Source organism: Benincasa hispida, chromosome 1 (genome assembly GCF_027475165.1).
Source record: "Benincasa hispida cultivar pf3 chromosome 1, pf3_genome.v1.1, whole genome shotgun sequence".
In the NCBI taxonomy this organism is placed as follows: Eukaryota; Viridiplantae; Streptophyta; class Magnoliopsida; order Cucurbitales; family Cucurbitaceae; genus Benincasa; species Benincasa hispida.
In genome coordinates this window covers 75,832,463-75,850,431 of record NC_143478.1, presented here as the reverse complement: position 1 = coordinate 75,850,431, position 17,969 = coordinate 75,832,463, and the positions used below count along the sequence as shown (strand labels likewise).

The following is a 17,969-nucleotide window of genomic DNA, read 5'->3' as shown; positions in this document are numbered from 1 at the left end:
ATAAAAGCATTATTGATACTATAACTATAACATTATAATAGTTTTTGTGATAGATTTTTAGTGTCGGCAAAACGGTTTAATTGACAGAAAAAGTCAACTTTTAGGTTATTTATTTACAATGATAAATTATCATAGAAAATGTTACTATGATACCTAATAAATATTAACAAAAGTTTATTGTTGAGTATACATTGAAAAGTCATGAAATATTTAATAATGACAGATTTTAGATGTGTCATTGATGCACTTTTCTTGATGGTGAATTCAAATATTGAAATAAGAGTCAAGAAATATATTTATAACGATTTTTTTTAGAGTCATGATGTTTTTGTTGTATTGATATTGTGGATATATTTTGAAATCACGTACAAATCCCCACGAGTCAAAAAGAAAATACATCTAAGTTCCAAAAGAATTTAATGTTGTCCCAAAGGTGTATTTATTAGGTATGATGGGAAATATAGTACCACTGTAATACCAATTCTTTTCGTTCATTATTTGATACATCGTTAAATGATTTATTAATTTATTATTGATTTATTTTGTAGACTGACATAATTTTTAAGTGCCACTATTGTAGCAAGAAACTAATATAAGTAGTATGAAAAATTTTTCTTATGAACATAGTACTACAAATTTTATGGTCAAAGGGAGGATCAGAAGTCCTTGTGGAGCATTGCCCGGACTCTGGTGGGAAGGCCATAAAGGCGAATGAAACCAGCAGCATCAGCTTGATTGTAAATCTGCCCATTTTCAAATGAGGAGATATCTTCCCTATAAAGACTGTAACGACTCCGGCGGCTGGCGACATGGACGGAACCCTTATAGAGCTTGAGAGTGACGGAGCCGGTGGTGGTCTCTGTGATCTTCTCCATGAAAGCATCCATGGATTCACGAAGAGGGTCGAACCATCTACCTGCATAAACCAACTCTGCATATTTCAGGGCCAATGAGTCTTTCACTTGGATCGTCTCTCGATCAAGAGTCAGAGACTCGAGCTCACGGGCGGCTGCGAAAAGGATGGTTCCTCCTGGGGTTTCATAGACGCCTCTGCTTTTCATGCCCACGAGACGATTTTCAACCATGTCGATTCTCCCGATTCCATGCTTTCCACCAATTTCGTTTACTTTGGAGAGAAGAGAGGCTGGTGAAAGTACCTCGCCATTGACGGATACAGGGAGACCTCCCACAATTCCTATTTCCACGTATCTGTCAAAGATGATGACGATGATAGCATTTCGATTTATTGAGATTGAGGTATGACAAGAAATTAATTTTAGTCCATGACTTCCAATTTTTATATGTTCTCAAAATTTATACTAAAAATGTTAATTGGAAATGATTTCTTTTTTAAAAAAATATACGATAATCTTGCCACGAAGACAATTAAAATTAGATAAGAGAAATCGAGCAAACTAAAAGATATGGAGACCAAATGAAATTTCAAACATAAGGGATTCAAGAAAAAGTTTGGTAGCAAATTTAGGTTCCGTTTGGTAATCATTTCGTTTTTTGTTTTTGGTTTTTGAAAATTTAGTCTATTTTCTCCCATTTTCTTACAATGGTTTGCATCTTTTATGGTTGAATTCTTAGCCAAATTTAAAAAACAAAGCAAGTTATTAAAAGCTACTTTTGTTTAGTTTTCAAATTTTGGCTTATTTTTAAACAATTGGTAAAAAGTAGATAGCAAAGGAAGAAATTTAGAGATTAATGTAATGTTTATAGGCTTAATTTTCTAAAACAAAAAACAAAAAATAAAATGATTATCAAATGAGATCTTAAAAATTGGATGATAATTTAAACGAATTATAATTTTGATAATATATTTATAAACCATAAAATTATTTGAAAGACAAAGTAATATTGCAAATTTTGAAATATCTTATTTTGAAATAATAAAGATACTTTTTAAGCAAATGACAAAACTACTCTTTTGAAACCTAGATAACAAAAAGAAAGAACTTATACTATTGGAATAGAACTCTCAATCTTCCAAGTGTGTGTGTATGGTCAAAAATGAATTTGATTCTATACCTCAACATATTAGTCCAAAATTTTTGAATTGTTGATAAAGACCAGAATCAAGAACAAGTCTCAAACAAGAAGTTTATATGATATGTAATGGCCAAAACTTATGAACTGGAATCCTATAAGATTTCGAGTTAAAAAAACCAAGGAAGCTTAAACTTACCCAGGTTCATTTGGTGCATCTTCTGGATCTGTAGATATCATGTACATGTCCTTTTTAGGTTCATTTGCTGGATCTTCCAAAAAGTCCCCCTAAAAATTCGTAATCCCACAAAGGACATCAACAGTAGTTAATAGAATTCACAAAGATTCAAAATCGACCTACACATTTCTCGGGACATCCCAACTATAGCATGTTTGAAATTTCATTTTAAGAGTTTAAAATATCTTATTTAATCACTTAAGAACCCTTTAATAATAATTTTGTTTTTATTTTTCTATTTTTAAAATTTATGCATGTATCATTCTAGTTTTCTAATTGCAGTTTTCACTTTTAACAAAATGTTCGAAGATTGAGTCAAATTCTGAAAACAAAGAAGTCTTGAAACTTTTTTTTTTTTTTTAGATTTTAGAACGTGGCTTGTTTTTTTTCTTTTTCTTTTCCCTTTTTTTTTTAAAAAAAAAACATAGAAACTTAATGAGGATACAAATAGTGTTTATAAGCTTAATTTTTTTTTAAAAAAGAAAAAATTAAGGATAATTTGATATCATTCCGACTTTTAGTTTTTAGTTTCTAAAAATTGTGCTTATTTCTCACAATTTCTAAACAATTTCCTTACCATGACTTTAATATTTTTTTCTCGGTAAACTGTAAGGCCACGTTTGGTGTATTATCATTTTGATTTTATTTTGATTTTTGAAAATTAGGCTTATGAACACTTATTCCCACCTCCAAATTCCTTCTTTTATTATCTACTTTTTACCGATAGTTTAAAAAACCATGCAAAATTTTGAGAATTAAAAAAGTTGTTTTAAAAAAGTTGTTTTTGTTTTTGGAATTTGGCTAAGAATTCAACTATTGTACTTAAGAAAGATGCAAATCATGATAAGAAATGTTGATGGAATAGACTCAAACAGGGCCTAAATTCTACCGGTTTTGAAAAACCATGTTTGAGTTTTGAAAAAACTTAAAAAAATGTAGACAATATAACAAAAAAATCAATAGGTTGTGTTTATAATCCTAATTTTTAAAAATAAAAAACTAGAAACTAGGTCATTTAATAACCAAAAGTTGAGGTTTGAAGTAGTGTTTGTAAGTCTATTTCTTACCAATGTTTGCATCTTTATTAAGTAAAATAGTTGGGTTCTTAGCCAAATTCTAATAATTTTTTTTAAATAAATAAATAAATATATATATATATAAGGCAAGAAATTTATAGGACTTTATTTTAAAAAACGAAAAACAAAAGACCAAAATGTAATTAAAAGAGACCTAAGTGAGTATGAAATAGGGGTGTTCAAAAAACCCGATGACCCGAAAAAACGATCAACCCAACCTAATCCATGCGGTTTGAGTTGGGTTATCAACTCATTTGGGTTGTGTTGGGTTCAAATAAATGAAAAATTTATGGGTTAAGTTGATTCATGAATTCAACTAATATAACCCAAACCAACCTGAACTAACCCGAATTTATTATTAACTTTAAAATATATATTTTTTATTACTTATAACACAATTATTTATACATATGTGAATTTTAATTTTATTTGATTCAAATATTTTTTGAATAATTTACTCTTCAACAACTCTTAGAAGTAGTTTCTTTGCAATTTAGAAAGAAAATTTTCACTATATAAGTTGAAATTGAGTTGTTAATCTTAATTCAATATATGAAAATAATTAAATTAGATATTTACATATTTACATTTTGCTTGTTTTTATAACAAAATTTTAAATAAATGACCTGAATCAATCCAACCCAACCCAAATATTTCATGGTTGGGTTGGATTGAGTTCTTTTTAAATAAGGATTATTTGGTATGAATCCCGAATCCCAATTTTAAACTTAAGTGTGTTTTCTTATTTAAATTGTCTTAATTTTCCACTTAATTGTGTGTCCCTATTTAAATTTGTATAAATAAGTTGAGTAGGTTGATGAGAAAGTTAGTGTGAAGTGGTGAAGAAGGAATGAGGATTTGGAAAGAAAAATATGGACATTGAGTTTGGGAAATTTGGGAAAAATTGGCTAAGTATGGAAAATTTATGTGAAATGCGTATTGTGCACAAAGCACTGGAAGGCAAGTGATTAGTGGCACAATCATGTAAAAATTGCACGGAGACAAACAATGTTCGCAGTAGCTAAGAGCGAGATCGTTGAGAGCGAGATCATTGAGATCGAGACCAGCGAGAAAGAGGGAGAGAGCGAGAATAGAGAGAGAGAGATTTTGAGCTAGAAAGTTGGAGAGAGCAAGAGTGGAAAGAGCGAGATTTTGAGCGAGAAAGTGGGAGAGAGCGAGAGCAGAAAGAGCGAGAGTGCCTATGCGTTAGCCTTGCTTTGTCCGATTCGAACGTCACGCCCACGCCTTGCTTATGCATTGAACGGTCGAGCAAGCTTCTGGGCGATGTATTTGGATGCGTTGGGGTGGATTATGCATTTAAAAACCCTAATTTGAATACAAACAAAGCTTGAAGACGTAAGGTCAAACGTCAATTAAAATCTAGGTGTCCGATTAAGAGAAATTCTTAAACCCTAAGAAATTGTGTTGGATGCGTTTGGGAAGAACACATTGAACCAAGGTGAAGTCAACTTACGTTGATAAAGGAAGGATTAACATTTGGCCATGCAGCCAAGTAAGTGCTGTCAATCCCACGAGCAATTTGAATGCCTATAAATAGAGCTTTGGGATTTCATTTTCAAATCACAAAATCATAAATTTCGTAGAGAAAGTAGAGGGCAGTGAGGGTTCAGAGGAATATGTCAACTTTGGATGAGGAGATCTTCCAATCTACTCGTGAGTTTGGAGTGATTCCAAAGCCATCTGAAAGCTCTGGAAGTCTAATTTTCAGAATAGGGCTGCCGGAGGAAAAAGCTCAAAGGAACTGGGCTAGAGGTTGAGAAGAAGGTAGAAGTGTCAGACTGTCGGATCAGTCTGGGCCAGTCTTGAAGCTTTTGAGATTCCGGCCAAATCACGAGAAATTCTGAGCTGAAAGTTTAGGGTAAGATTTCTAAGACTTTTTAGAATATGTTTGTAGAAGGAAGTATTTCCAAATAAGGTTCGTAACTATGAGTAATCTAAGTTGAAAGTTGAATCTGGATTCTAGGGATGAAAAAGGGACCCGAGGAGCTACTAGAGTGAAAAGTTCCTAAGAATTCGAGGTGAGTGGCTAAAATGTTTTCGAACTAAAACATTTTTAAACTGTTTTGATTACAACATTTACAGAAAGCATGTTTGCGAAAATAATTCTCATGCCTACTAGTTTTATAAAGTGGTTTCCAAGCAAGTTTGAATTGTGATTTGAACGCATGCATATTGTTGAAAAACTATTTACATATGTATATGTATTGATTTTATCCAGCATGCGTTACCATCTTTAAAGCCATGTTGTATATGTGTTATACTGTACATGCTTTAAAGAGAAAAGTTGTTTATAAATAGTTTTGGTAAAATGCGATGCCGAAGTACAAGGAGAAGGCATCCACCCAACTAGATACTGAAGTACAAGGAGAAGGTATCTATTGGTACTGAAGTACGTTTGAGAAGGTACCAAGCCAACGGGATACTGAAGTACGTTGGAGAAGGTATCCTAGTAGCTCGATACTAAAGTACAAGGAGAAGGTATCTGAGCAGTAGTACCTAATGTGGCCACAGGTGAATAAAGTCAGAGATTGAGCAAAAGGGTTCTCTCTGGATTAGTAGTTGGTATTGGTATTATTTTACCAGTTATACAGTACTATGATTTGAGAAATGATTTTACTGTTTTATGTTTAAAACAGTTTTATATACATTATGCTTGGAAATTGTTTATGCTGCATTAAATTATATTTCAGATACAACTATCTTCTGAAATTATGCATGAGAATTTACTATGTTTTCTCGGTCACTCACTAGGCGTAAGCTCACCCCATTTTCAAATGTTTTTGTTTTTCCCCCCCACAGGTAGCGGTCAAATCCTCTGAAGACAGCTCAGTATCTGCTTTGCCATTAAAGGACGAAAAGACTTGTAACCGTTTGCTAGGTGGTTACTGTTAATATTGTACACATGTTACTATTGTTCATATAGGGACTAGGGTTCGTGGGTTTTGGGACTTATAAATCTAATGTTGTAAATACTTTAAACATATTAAGTTTCTAAGTTAATAAATTGTGGGCCTATAACCGTCCCGTTGCATATAATTTGTATTTGGTATCAGAGTTATTCTGCAAGAGTTTTTAGGCAGTAAGTGTCAGCCTAAGGGTTGATAACTGCTGCAGTCACGTCCTTCTCTAGGCTAAGAGGGTGGTCTGGGGCGGGGTGTGACAGTTTGGTATCAGAGCATAAGTTTTTGGGACAATTGAGGAATTAGTTGACCCCAACTTGGTATTAAAGTATGGGTTATACGTAAGTTTGGGAAAGATTTAAGCTAGCTTAGTACTAAAACATAAGACTTTGGGTGAAAGAGAGAGTTCATGCATTAAATTAAAGTCCCATAGATAAGTCCCTAACATGTGTACCTAATAATTAGGCAAAGATGCTGAGAAAAGAGGCAGACCGAGCAAACAGACTGAGAAGAGGAATATTGACCCTACCAGTGGAGGTCCTGAGGTTTCATCAGACCCAGATCCGAAGGGGAAAAGAGTTAGAGACTCAGTAGAACAGAAGGAAACTTCTGAAAAAGAGTCTAGTACACCAAAAGTAGATGTAGAAGCCCAGATGGAGGATCAAGTATTCGATAGAATCACTCAAAGATTAGTGGCGAGTGTAGGATCAATTCAAAATGATCAAGAAAAGAAGTTCGGCGTCGAGAGGCTAAAAGCTTTAGAAGCCACGACGTTTGATGGAACCACAGATCCATTAGATGCTGAAATCTGGTTGGATTTGATTGAGAAGTGTTTTAAAGTTATGAGATGCCCTGAGGACCGTAAGGTCGAGTTAGCGTCATTCTTGTTGCAAAAAGGGGCTGAGAAATGGTGGAAAGTGATAAAGGCTAGAAGGAGTAGTTCAGAAACTATGACTTGGTCTGAGTTTAGACAAGTATTTGAGGATAAATACTACCCTAGTTCTTTTAGAGATGCGAAGAGGGAGGAATTCCTTAGGCTAACTCAGGGAGTGATGACGGTTGCTGAGTATGAGCAAAAATTTACTGAGTTATCTCAGTATGCCCTTCCGATCATCGCAGAAGAGAAGGAGAGGTGTAGGAGATTTGAGAGTGGCCTAAGAAGAAAAATACGTACACCTGTTACCTCTACATCTAATTGGGTGAATTTCACTCAGTTAGTTGAGACCGCTATCCGAGTAGAGCGGAGTGTAGCGAAGGAGGATGAACTTCAACCAGGAGAAGGATAGTTTAGAGTGCTTGGAGAAACAAGAAGTAAAAAATTTAGATCCTCGTTCTCTGGACAGTCGGGGATAAGGAGTTTTGGGGGCATGAGCCAACAAAGTTTGAGTCGAAAGAAGTCCAGACCTGTAGCTAAACAAAGTGGTAGATCAGTATCAGGTCGTGCTAGTGAGTTGGTGGCTAGTACGGGGAGGAAACCACTTTGTGTAAACTGTGGTAGGCCTCATACAGGAGTATGTTATGGTAATAGGAATGTGTGTTTCCAGTGCGGACAAGCTGGACATTTCAAAAGAGATTGTCCTCAGCTAGGTCATGGAGCATAAAATGAGCAAAGAGAAGTTACCTAGACTGTAAACCAACCTAGAACGACCGGGACTAGGGGAGAAGGATCCGATGTGGCTAAGCAGAAAGAGGTAGTTGGACGACCACCGCAGCAGTAGTAGGGTAGAGTATATGCCATGACACACCAGGAAGCGGAAAAAGTTCAAGATGTCATAACTGGTACGATAAATTTATGTAATCATCCGCTTATGCATTATTTGATCCTGGTGCTACACACTCATTCATATCTAGTATATGTGCATTACATATAGATAAAATACCTGAACGTATAAATGAGGAATTATTTATCTCTACGCCTGTAGGAGATACTCTAGTGGTACATGAGTATTATAGGAATTGTGAAGTAATTCTTGGAGACCAAAGTTTTTGGGTCGACTTGATTCCATTAGAATTACTAGAATTTGATGTTATCTTAGGTATGGATTTCCTAAGTAAACTATTCCACTATGGATTGCTTTAGAAGAGAAATAGTATTTAGGAAACCCGGTGAAAAAGAAATAACTCTGGTAGGAAGTAAAAGAATACTCCCAGGAAGTTTAATATCAGCGGTAAAAGCTAGAAAACTATTGAGTAAAGGATGTGAAGCTTATTTAGCATCTGTAGTAGTTTCCCAAGATAAGAAACTAAAACCTGAGGATGTACCTGTAGTACAAGAATTCTTAGATGTGTTCCCTGAAGAATTACTAGGCTTACCGCCTGATAGGGAAGTGTAATTTACTATTGAGTTAATTCCTGGTATTGCACCTATATCCCAAGCACCATATAGGATGGCCCCAACGGAGTTGAGAGAGTTAAAAGTTCAATTACAGGAACTTGTGGATAAGGGGTACATTCGACCCAGTGTATCACCTTGGGGAACGCTAGTCTTGTTTGTTAAGAAGAAAGATGGTACTCTTAGATTATGCATAGACTATAGACAGTTGAATAAAGTGACCATTAAGAATAAGTACCCATTGCCTCGTATAGATAATCTCTTCGATCAGTTAAAGGGAGAAACGGTGTTCTCTAAGATAGATTTGAGGTCAGGCTATCACCAGTTGAAGGTGAAAGACATAGATGTTCCTAAAACTGCATTCAGAACTAGATATGGACATTTTGAGTTCCTAGTAATGTCGTTTGGATTGACAAATGCTTCTGCGGTATTTATGAACTTGATGAATAGGATATTCCATTCTTATCTGGATCAGTTTGTGATAGTATTCATAGATGACATACTAGTGTATTCCAGTAGTACGGAAAAACACAAAGAACATCTAAGGATGGTATTACAAACTTTAAGAGAAAAGAAGTTATATGCCAAATTTAGTAAGTGTGATTTTTGGTTAAATCAAGTCATATTTCTTGGGCATATAGTTTTAGCTGACGGAGTTAGTGTTGATTCCCAAAAGATAGAAGCAGTAGTTAATTGGGAACGACCCCTGAATGTAACCGAAGTACGCAGTTTTCTAGGTTTAGCAGGTTATTGTAGGAGATTCGTGGAGGGTTTCTCTAAGATAGCCCTTCCATTGACAAACCTGACCAGAAAAGATGCGAAGTTTGAATGGTCGCCAGAATGCGAGCATAGTTTCCAAGTGCTGAAACAAAGGTTAGTATCAGCACCACTATTAACTTTACCTACACCAGATAAGGGGTTTGAAGTTTATTGTGATGCATCTCGACAAGGATTAGGATGTGTGCTGATGCAGGAGGAAAAAGTAGTAGCCCATGCTTCGCGACAGTTAAAGAAGCATGAATGTAATTACCCTACACACGACTTAGAATTAGCAGCAGTTGTGTTAGCTCTAAAATTGTGGAGACATTACCTGTTTGGTGAGCGATGCCATATATTTACAGACCATAAGAGTCTAAAGCATATCTTTGATCAAAAGGAACTAAACCTAAGACAGAGAAGATGGCTTGAATTGATTAAAGATTATGACTGTACAATTGACTATCACCCAGGTAAAGCAAATATGGTAGTTGATGCCTTAAGTCGAAAAACTAGATTAGCTAGCGCTGGTATTAATTCAATGAAGGGTAGATTGATCTATGAGTTGTATAATACTAGGGCAACATTATCAATCGGTTGAAAAGGAGGATTACTAGCCTTATTTCAAGTGCGTCCTACTCTTGTAGAAAATATTCTACGTGAGCAATTAAAGGATTCTGATCTGAAGAAGTTAGCTGAAGAAATGGATAAAGGATTGAGGACGGACTATCAACTAAGAATAGACAAAGTGCTACTAAAGAAGGGTAGGATTTGCGTATCTAAGGACTTAGCTCATAGACAAGCTATCCTAGAAGAAACACATAGTTTGGCATATGCTATGCACCCAGGCAGTACGAAGATATACAGAACATTAAAGAAATCATACTGGTGGTTGGGTATGAAAAAAGAAATAGCGGAGTATGTTGACAAGTGTCTAATATGTCAACAAGTTAAACCAGAGAGACAGAAACCATCAGGATTACTTAATCCACTCCCAGTACCAGAATGGAAGTGGGAACATATTACGATGGATTTCTTGTATGGATTACCTAAGACACCAGCAAGCTATGATGGTATATGGGTAATTGTGGATAGATTGACAAAAACAGCTAAGTTTTTATCTATTAAAGCCACTTATACCCGGGACCAACTAGCTAAGCTATATGTTGATCGAGTCGTAAGTCAGTTTGGAGCTCCAGTTTCAATTGTATCAGATCGAGACTCTAGATTTACATCAAAGTTTTGGCCTAGTTTGCAGAAAGCTATGGGGACCAAGTTATATTTCAGTACCGCTTTTCATCCACAGAAAGATGGTCAGTCTGAGCGGACAATCCAGACATTGGAAGACATGCTGAGGGCATGTGTGTTGCAATTCAAAGGAAGTTGGGATACGCATCCGTCGTTAATTGAATTTGCGTATAACAACAGCTATCATTCGAGTATCGGAATGGCACCATATGAAGCCCTATACGGAAGATCATGTAGGACTCCGATATGCTGGAATGAAGTCGGTGAAAGGAAATTACTAGGTCCAGAACTTGTACAACAGACATCAGATAACATTAAGATTATAAGAGATAATCTTAAGACGGCTCGAGATAGGCAGAAAAGTTATACTGATAAGCGGAGAAGAGAATTAGAGTTTGAAATGGGTGATAAAGTATTTCTGAAATTATCTCCATGGAAAGAAATACTCAGGTTCGGTAGAAAAGAGAAGTTAAGCCCAAGATATATTGGACCCTATGAGATAATAGAAAGAATTGGTCCAATGGCATATCGATTGGATTTACCTCCGGAATTATCTCGTGTTCATGATGTGTTTCATGTGGCAATGCTTAGAAAGTATGTGCCAGATCCTACTCATATATTATTTGAGCAACCGATACAGTTGAAAGAGAATTTGTCGTATAAGGAAAAACCAGTGGAGATTCTGGACAGAAAGGAACAAGTCTTGAGGAATAAGACAATCCCATTAGTAAAGGTGCTATGGTGAAATCATGCTATAGAAGAAGTAACATGGGAAGCTGAGGAGCAAATAAAAAATAAGTATCCGCAGTTGTTTAACTGACGGACTTGTGGCGAAATTTCGAGGACGAAATTTTTATAAGGAGGAGGTAAATGAGAACCGTGAATCCCAATTTTACACTTAAGTGTGTTTTCTAATTTAAATTGTCTTAATTTTCCACTTAATTGTGTGTCCCTATTTAAATTTGTATAAATAAGTTGAGTAGGTTGATGAGAAAGTTAGTGTGAAATGGTCAAGAAGGAATGGGGATTCGGAAAGAAAACTATGGACATTGAGTTTGTGAAATTTGGGAAAAATTGGATAAGTATGAAAAATTTATGTGAAATGCGTGTTGTGCACAAAGCACTGGAAGGCAAGTGACTAGTGGCACAATCGTGTAGAAATTGCACGGAGACAAACAATGTTCGCAGTAGCTAAGAGCGAGATCGTTGAGAGTGAGATCAGCGAGATCGTTGAGAGCGAGATCATTGAGATCGAGACCAGCGAGAAAGAGGGAGAGAGCGAGGGTAGAGAGAGCGAGATTTTGAGCTAGAAAGATGGAGAGAGCGAGAGTAGAAAGAGCGAGATTTTGAGCTAGAAAGTTGGAGAGAGCGAGAGTGGAGAGAGCGAGATTTTGAGCGAGAAAGTGGGAGAGAGCGAGAGCAGAAAGAGCGAGAGTGCCTATGCGTTAGCCTTGCTTTGTCCGATTCGAACGTCACGCCCACGCCTTGCCTATGCATTGAACAACCGAGCAAGCTTCTAGGCGATGTATTTGGATGCATTGGGGTGGATTATGCATTTAAAAACCCTAATTTGAATACAAACAAAGCTTGAAGACGTAAGGTCAAACGTCAATTAAAATCTAGGTGTTCGATTAAGAGAAATTCTTAAACCCTAAGAAATTGTGTTGGATGCGTTTGGGAAGAACACATTGAACCAAGGTGAAGTCAACTTACGTTGATAAAGAAAGGATTAAACATTTGGCCATGCAGCCAAGTAAGTGCTGTCAATCCCACGAGAAATTTGAATGCCTATAAATAGAGCTTTGGGATTTCATTTTCAAATCACAAAATCATAAATTTCGTAGAGAAAGTAGAGGGCAGTGAGAATTCAGAGGAATATGTCAACTTTGGATGAAGAGATCTTCCAATCTACTTGTGAGTTTGGAGTGATTCCAAAGCCATCTGAAAGCTCTGGAAGTCTAATTTTCAGAATAGGGATGCGGAGGAAAAAGCTCAAAGGAACTGGGCTAGAGGTTGAGAAGAAGGTAGAAGGGTTAGACTGTCGGATCAGTCTGGGCCAGTCTTGAAGCTTTTGAGATTCCGGCCAAATCACGAGAAATTCTGAGCTGAAAGTTTAGAGTAAGATTTCTAAGACATTTTAGAATATGTTTGTAGAAGGAAGTATTTCCAAATAAGGTTCGTAACTATGAGTAATCTAAGTTGAAAGTTGAATCTGGATTCTAGGGATGAAAAAGGGACCCGAGGAGCTACTAGAGTGAAAAGTTCCTAAGAATTCGAGGTGAGTGGCTAAAATGTTTTCAAACTAAAACGTTTTTAAACTGTTTTGATTACAACATTTACAGAAAGCATGTTTGCGAAAATAATTCTCATGCCTACTAGTTTTATAAAGTGGTTTCCAAGCAAGTTTGAATTGTGATTTGAACGCATGCATATTGTTGAAAAACTATTTACATATGTATATGTATTGATTTTATCCAGCATGCGTTACCATCTTTAAAGCCATGTTGTATATGTGTTATACTGTACATGCTTTAAAGAGAAAAGTTGTTTATAAATAGTTTTGGTAAAATGCGATGTCGAAGTACAAGGAGAAGGCATCCACCCAACTAGATACTGAAGTACAAGGAGAAGGTATCTATTGGTACTGAAGTACGTTTGAGAAGGTACCAAGCCAACGGGATACTGAAGTACGTTGGAGAAGGTATCCTAGTAGCTCGATACTGAAGTACAAGGAGAAGGTATCTGAGCAGTAGTAGCTAATGTGACCACAGGTGAATAAAGTCAGAGATTGAACAAAAGGGTTCTCTCTGGACTAGTAGTTGGTATTGGGATTATTTTACCAGTTATACAGTACTATGATTTGAGAAATGATTTTACTGTTTTATGTTTAAAACAGTTTTATATACATTATGCTTGGAAATTGTTTATGCTGCATTAAATTATATTTCAGATACAACTATCTTCTAAAATTATGCATGAGAATTTACTATGTTTTCTCGGTCACTCACTAGGCGTAAGCTCACCCCGTTTTCAAATGTTTTTTTCCCCCCACAGGTAGCGGTCAAATCTTCTGAAGACAGCTCAGTATCTGCTCTGCCACAAAAGACTTGTAACCGTTTGCTAGGTGGTTACTGTTAATATCGTACACATGTTACTATTGTTCATATAGGGAATAGGGTTTGGGTTTTGGGACTTGTAAATCTAATGTTGTAAATACTTTAAACATATTAAGTTTCTAAGTTAATAAATTGTGGGCCTATAACCGTCCCGTTGCATATAATTTGTATTTGGTATCAGAGTTATTCTGCAAGAGTTTTTAGGCAGTAACTATCAGCCTAAGGGTTGATAACTGCTGCAGTCACGTCCTTCTCTAGGCTAAGAGGGTGGTCTGGGGCGGGGTGTGACATTTGGGTTGAAGAAATTTACAACCGAATAATTGGATTAGGTCTAAAAAGTCTTTCAAACCCAATCCAATTCAACCCATGAACACCACATTATGAAACAACGAGGACCTGAAAAAATAATTTGAAATAGGTCTTAATTAATAAGCGATACCTCGTGACTAAGATGCCACAAATTAGCGTCTCGACTGTAAATTGATTGTTTAGTGACTGGAACAGGTATATTATGCTTGTTGGCATACTTTATAGCATCTTGTCTTCCAGTAATATCCCATTCCCTCCATGGTGCAACCACTTTTAGATTGGGATTTAGAGCAAAAAAGGCCAACTCAAATCGTACTTGATCATTTCCTTTCCCAGTGCATCCATGAGAAACTGCATCAGCCCCAACTTCATTCGCAACATCCACCATGGCCTTTTTAGAATATAAGAGTCTGTTTGTAATCACTTTTTCAAGTAACAATATAACAGAAAAAATGTTTTTAAGCATTTAGAATGCTGAAGGACTTACCTTTGCAATAACCGGACGGGCCATTGATGTTCCAAGAAGGTACTTTCTTTCATAAATTGCACCAGCACGTAAACAAGGAAATATGAAATCTTTTACAAATTCCTCCCTTAAATCCTTTACCACCAATTTAGAAGCCCCACTTGCTATAGCCTTCTTTTCCAAACCTTTCAATTCCTTCATACCCTACAAAGTTGTCATGAAAAAAAAAAAAAAAAAAAAAGAAGGTATAAGATAGAAAAAAAGGTCGGTTTTGTTCTGTTTTTGAAAGTTGTGTTCTGGTTTCTTCTTATTTATTTATTTCTTTTTACTATAGTTGAAACATTTCGATTCTTTTGCAAAGTTTCACGAACAAAAACAAAAACAAACTTTTTAATTAATTTATTTATTTTCTGTTTTTTCCCCCAAAACTTAATTAAATAACAAAACAAAGAAACAAAAACTGTATTCATATGTATTATTTGGTTGCGATTTCGTTTTTAAAAATAAAAAATCTGTTTGGTTTTTTATTATTGACTTTTAAAAGTTTAACATATAAACATTACTTCCATTTATTAATTTCTTATTTTGTCATCTGTTTTCTAACACTATATTTTCAAAATCCATGTCAATTTTTTAAAACTAAAACAACTAAAAGATTAGTCTTCCTTTTTAGAATTTGGTCATAAATAGTTCGAAAGTTTACTTAAGAAATATGAAGATCGATCATGATTTTAAAAAAAAAAAAAAAAAAGAACAAAAAATAAACTCAGTTCTCAAAACTCAAATGCTTATCAACTGAGCCCAAATAATTGATTATCAAACACGATCTTAATTATTGATCGAAAAGTAAAACCACAATACAAAGTTCACCAACGGTAATTCAATTTACATACTTGACCAACATCTGCAGTAAAACATACAACTTCACAACCATAATTCTCCCTGCAAATACAAAATTCAATTAATTAAATTCCCATGGGATAAAATATTATAATCCAAAAACAAAATAAATGAAGAAATATACCTTAGCCATGGGACAATGACTGATGTGTCCAAGCCACCACTGTAAGCCAAAACAACCTTCTTCAGCTGCCCAAGCAGACCTTTACCATTGCATTTTTCTATCTCTCTCTCACTTTGCAATGCTAGTAATTCAAAATTAAAGGATTAAAATTTTATTTAAATAATAATAATAATAATAATAATTACAGAAAAATGTTTTACTATTTGTTTAAATTTTTTACTTACATAAAGACTCCATGAGGCTTCTCCAAAAGAGATATCTTCTATGAGAACAAGAAAACCTTTGTCTTCACATTGTTATTTATATTGGTTAAGCTGGTCAAGTTAGTTTTCTTATTTATTATTATTTTTAAGAAAATATATTGTTGTTTTTGTTAATTTTTAAATGTTTTTGAACTGTAATCTTTTACAAATGCAAAACAACCGTAAAGTGATTTTAAAGTGATTCTCGATCAATCCATTTAAAATCACTTTCCTAAAGAATCGATTTTAAATTCAAAGTTCGAAGAGGATTTTAAAAACCAATTTGATTGCAAAAGTAATTCTTGTTTATCATCAAACAACTAGTTGAATTAAATTTTAGCGTAATTGTAATAGGTAATACTTTTAGTGTTAATAATTAAATGTGTAATGCAATATTTTAAAATATTTAAAAATATAACAAAATTTATCTGTGATAGACTCTATCGCTTAGTTTCCTATTAGTGATATGGTCTATCACTTTAGACCAGGAGAGCTAGATCTAAATATTGCTATATTTGCAAGTTTTTTACATTATACTATATTTACTAATACTTTAAGTCTAATTGCTATATTTATACCTATCCCACTCTTTTAAGTACGGTTTGCTTTGTGCGAATTTAAAATGTGTAGTAGATCCACCTCAAGGGCATCGAGTTCTCAAGGTTGAATTATATTAATTTGAAAATTCCCCAGATATCTTTGGATGCCCTTCTTTTAAGCTACTTTTATCCGTTCTCTGAAAAGTTAAAAATTACTCTTGGTGGCACTAAACTTTGATGAACGGCCAAATTTAGTTTCTACACTTTGGTTTGTAACAATCAAATTTGTGTACTTCAAATTTTGTAATAACTTTATCCATAAAATTTAGTATGTAACAATTTGATCTTTGTACTTAAAACATTTAACTCTTATAATGAAAGTTGTGTTAAGATTTAATGAGAATTCCTACATAGGGGATTTGTAAATTAATTAGAGATCCAATATGTACTTTGAATTTAAAATGTCAATTTTTGTTATTTGATTATGTAGAGATCCAAGAGGATTTAAACTATAAAGTCAAATAACAAAAATTGACATTTAATTTAGATGAATTATCTAAATTATTATATATTAAAGTTCAAGAATTAAATTGTTACAAAGTTGAATGTATTAAGGGGTACCTATGTTTTAAAGGGGTGATGATATATGCAAAGGTGGGATTAGTGGACATCCCACACGCGCACGCCACCGCCGTCCGTGTGCGGCATGTGTGTATGAAATTATTTTTATTAAAAATAATAATAAAATTTTATTATTATTTAAAATAAAGAAAAAAATCTTCCTTAAAGAGAGTGAGTTTCACAACTCAACCTGTAACCGGTTTTTGTTTTGCAGGTTAATTTCTGATGTTAGACACTGTTCGTTTGCAACTGTTTTCTATCCATCGAAGGTAGCTATTCTAACAACCTCAACCGTCCATTCCGATTTGAAGGAGGGAACTTCAAACGGTGGAAGCAGAAGATGCTATTCTTTCTCACAGTCAAGAATATTGTTGACGTCTGTCCTACAAAGAAGTCAATTGTCCCGAAGGAAGATCCGACTGAACAACAAATAAAAGAGCAGTTGATTGGGAAGAAAATGATTTTTTATGCAAAAATTTCATATTAAAAGGTTTGATTGATAATCTGTATGATTATTACAGCACGATGAATACAATAAAAGAAGTATAGGATGCCCTACTGATAGCTCTAAAAAAGAACTATATTTCCTTGCTTAATTTAGGCTTGTTAAGGGGATTTTATGTGTTAATTATTTTATTTTGTAGGTACTGAGCAATCAAGAGGTAGAATTGAGCATTTGGAGCTAAACGGGATCAATTTGAATCAAATTTGAGTTGATTTGAGCATATGGGCTTCAAATAAGTGAAAATGACCAAAATACCCTTGTTAGAGCTTCGCAATGCTCGTTACATGCCTAAGCCCAATGCTCACCTAATGCTGTAAGGCAGTAATTGCATTTGCAAGGCAGTGTTGCAACGCTACGAATCTTTTGACGCTACCCAATCGTGCACGTGCATCTCTTCTTCAGCTCATACACAGGGCAGCGTTGCAATGCTATTCAGAGGGTTGCAACACTGCGATGATTTCTATAAATATCTTTATTCCATTTAGGTTAAAAAGGGGTGTTGTTTTTTATGGAGGCCAAGGAGAGGCCTAATTTTCTTCCTTTCCCCTTATCTTTTCAGTATCAATAGGTTAGATTTTAGTTTA

At 34.8% G+C, this 17,969-nt stretch overlaps 2 protein-coding genes across 2 annotated transcripts; one reads left to right on the top strand and one right to left on the bottom strand.

The window, feature by feature from the left end:
• Window positions 1-422: 422 nt before the first annotated feature.
• On the bottom strand, window positions 423-15,954 carry LOC120070317 (argininosuccinate synthase, chloroplastic-like). Its single transcript, XM_039022241.2, has 7 exons — window positions 15,703-15,954; window positions 15,479-15,599; window positions 15,348-15,396; window positions 14,476-14,658; window positions 14,119-14,379; window positions 2,192-2,280; window positions 423-1,209 (listed from the first exon to the last, which is right to left on the bottom strand). Exons 1-7 carry the CDS (start codon window positions 15,713-15,715, stop codon window positions 657-659), a joined length of 1,269 nt encoding a protein of 422 aa, XP_038878169.1. The 5' UTR covers window positions 15,716-15,954; the 3' UTR covers window positions 423-656.
• LOC150038727 (uncharacterized) lies at window positions 4,239-7,662 on the top strand. Its single transcript, XM_090309488.1, has 2 exons — window positions 4,239-4,266; window positions 6,693-7,662. The coding sequence occupies exons 1-2, from the start codon at window positions 4,239-4,241 to the stop codon at window positions 7,511-7,513; spliced, it is 849 nt and encodes a 282-aa protein (XP_090165614.1). The 3' UTR covers window positions 7,514-7,662.
• Window positions 15,955-17,969: the final 2,015 nt, after the last annotated feature.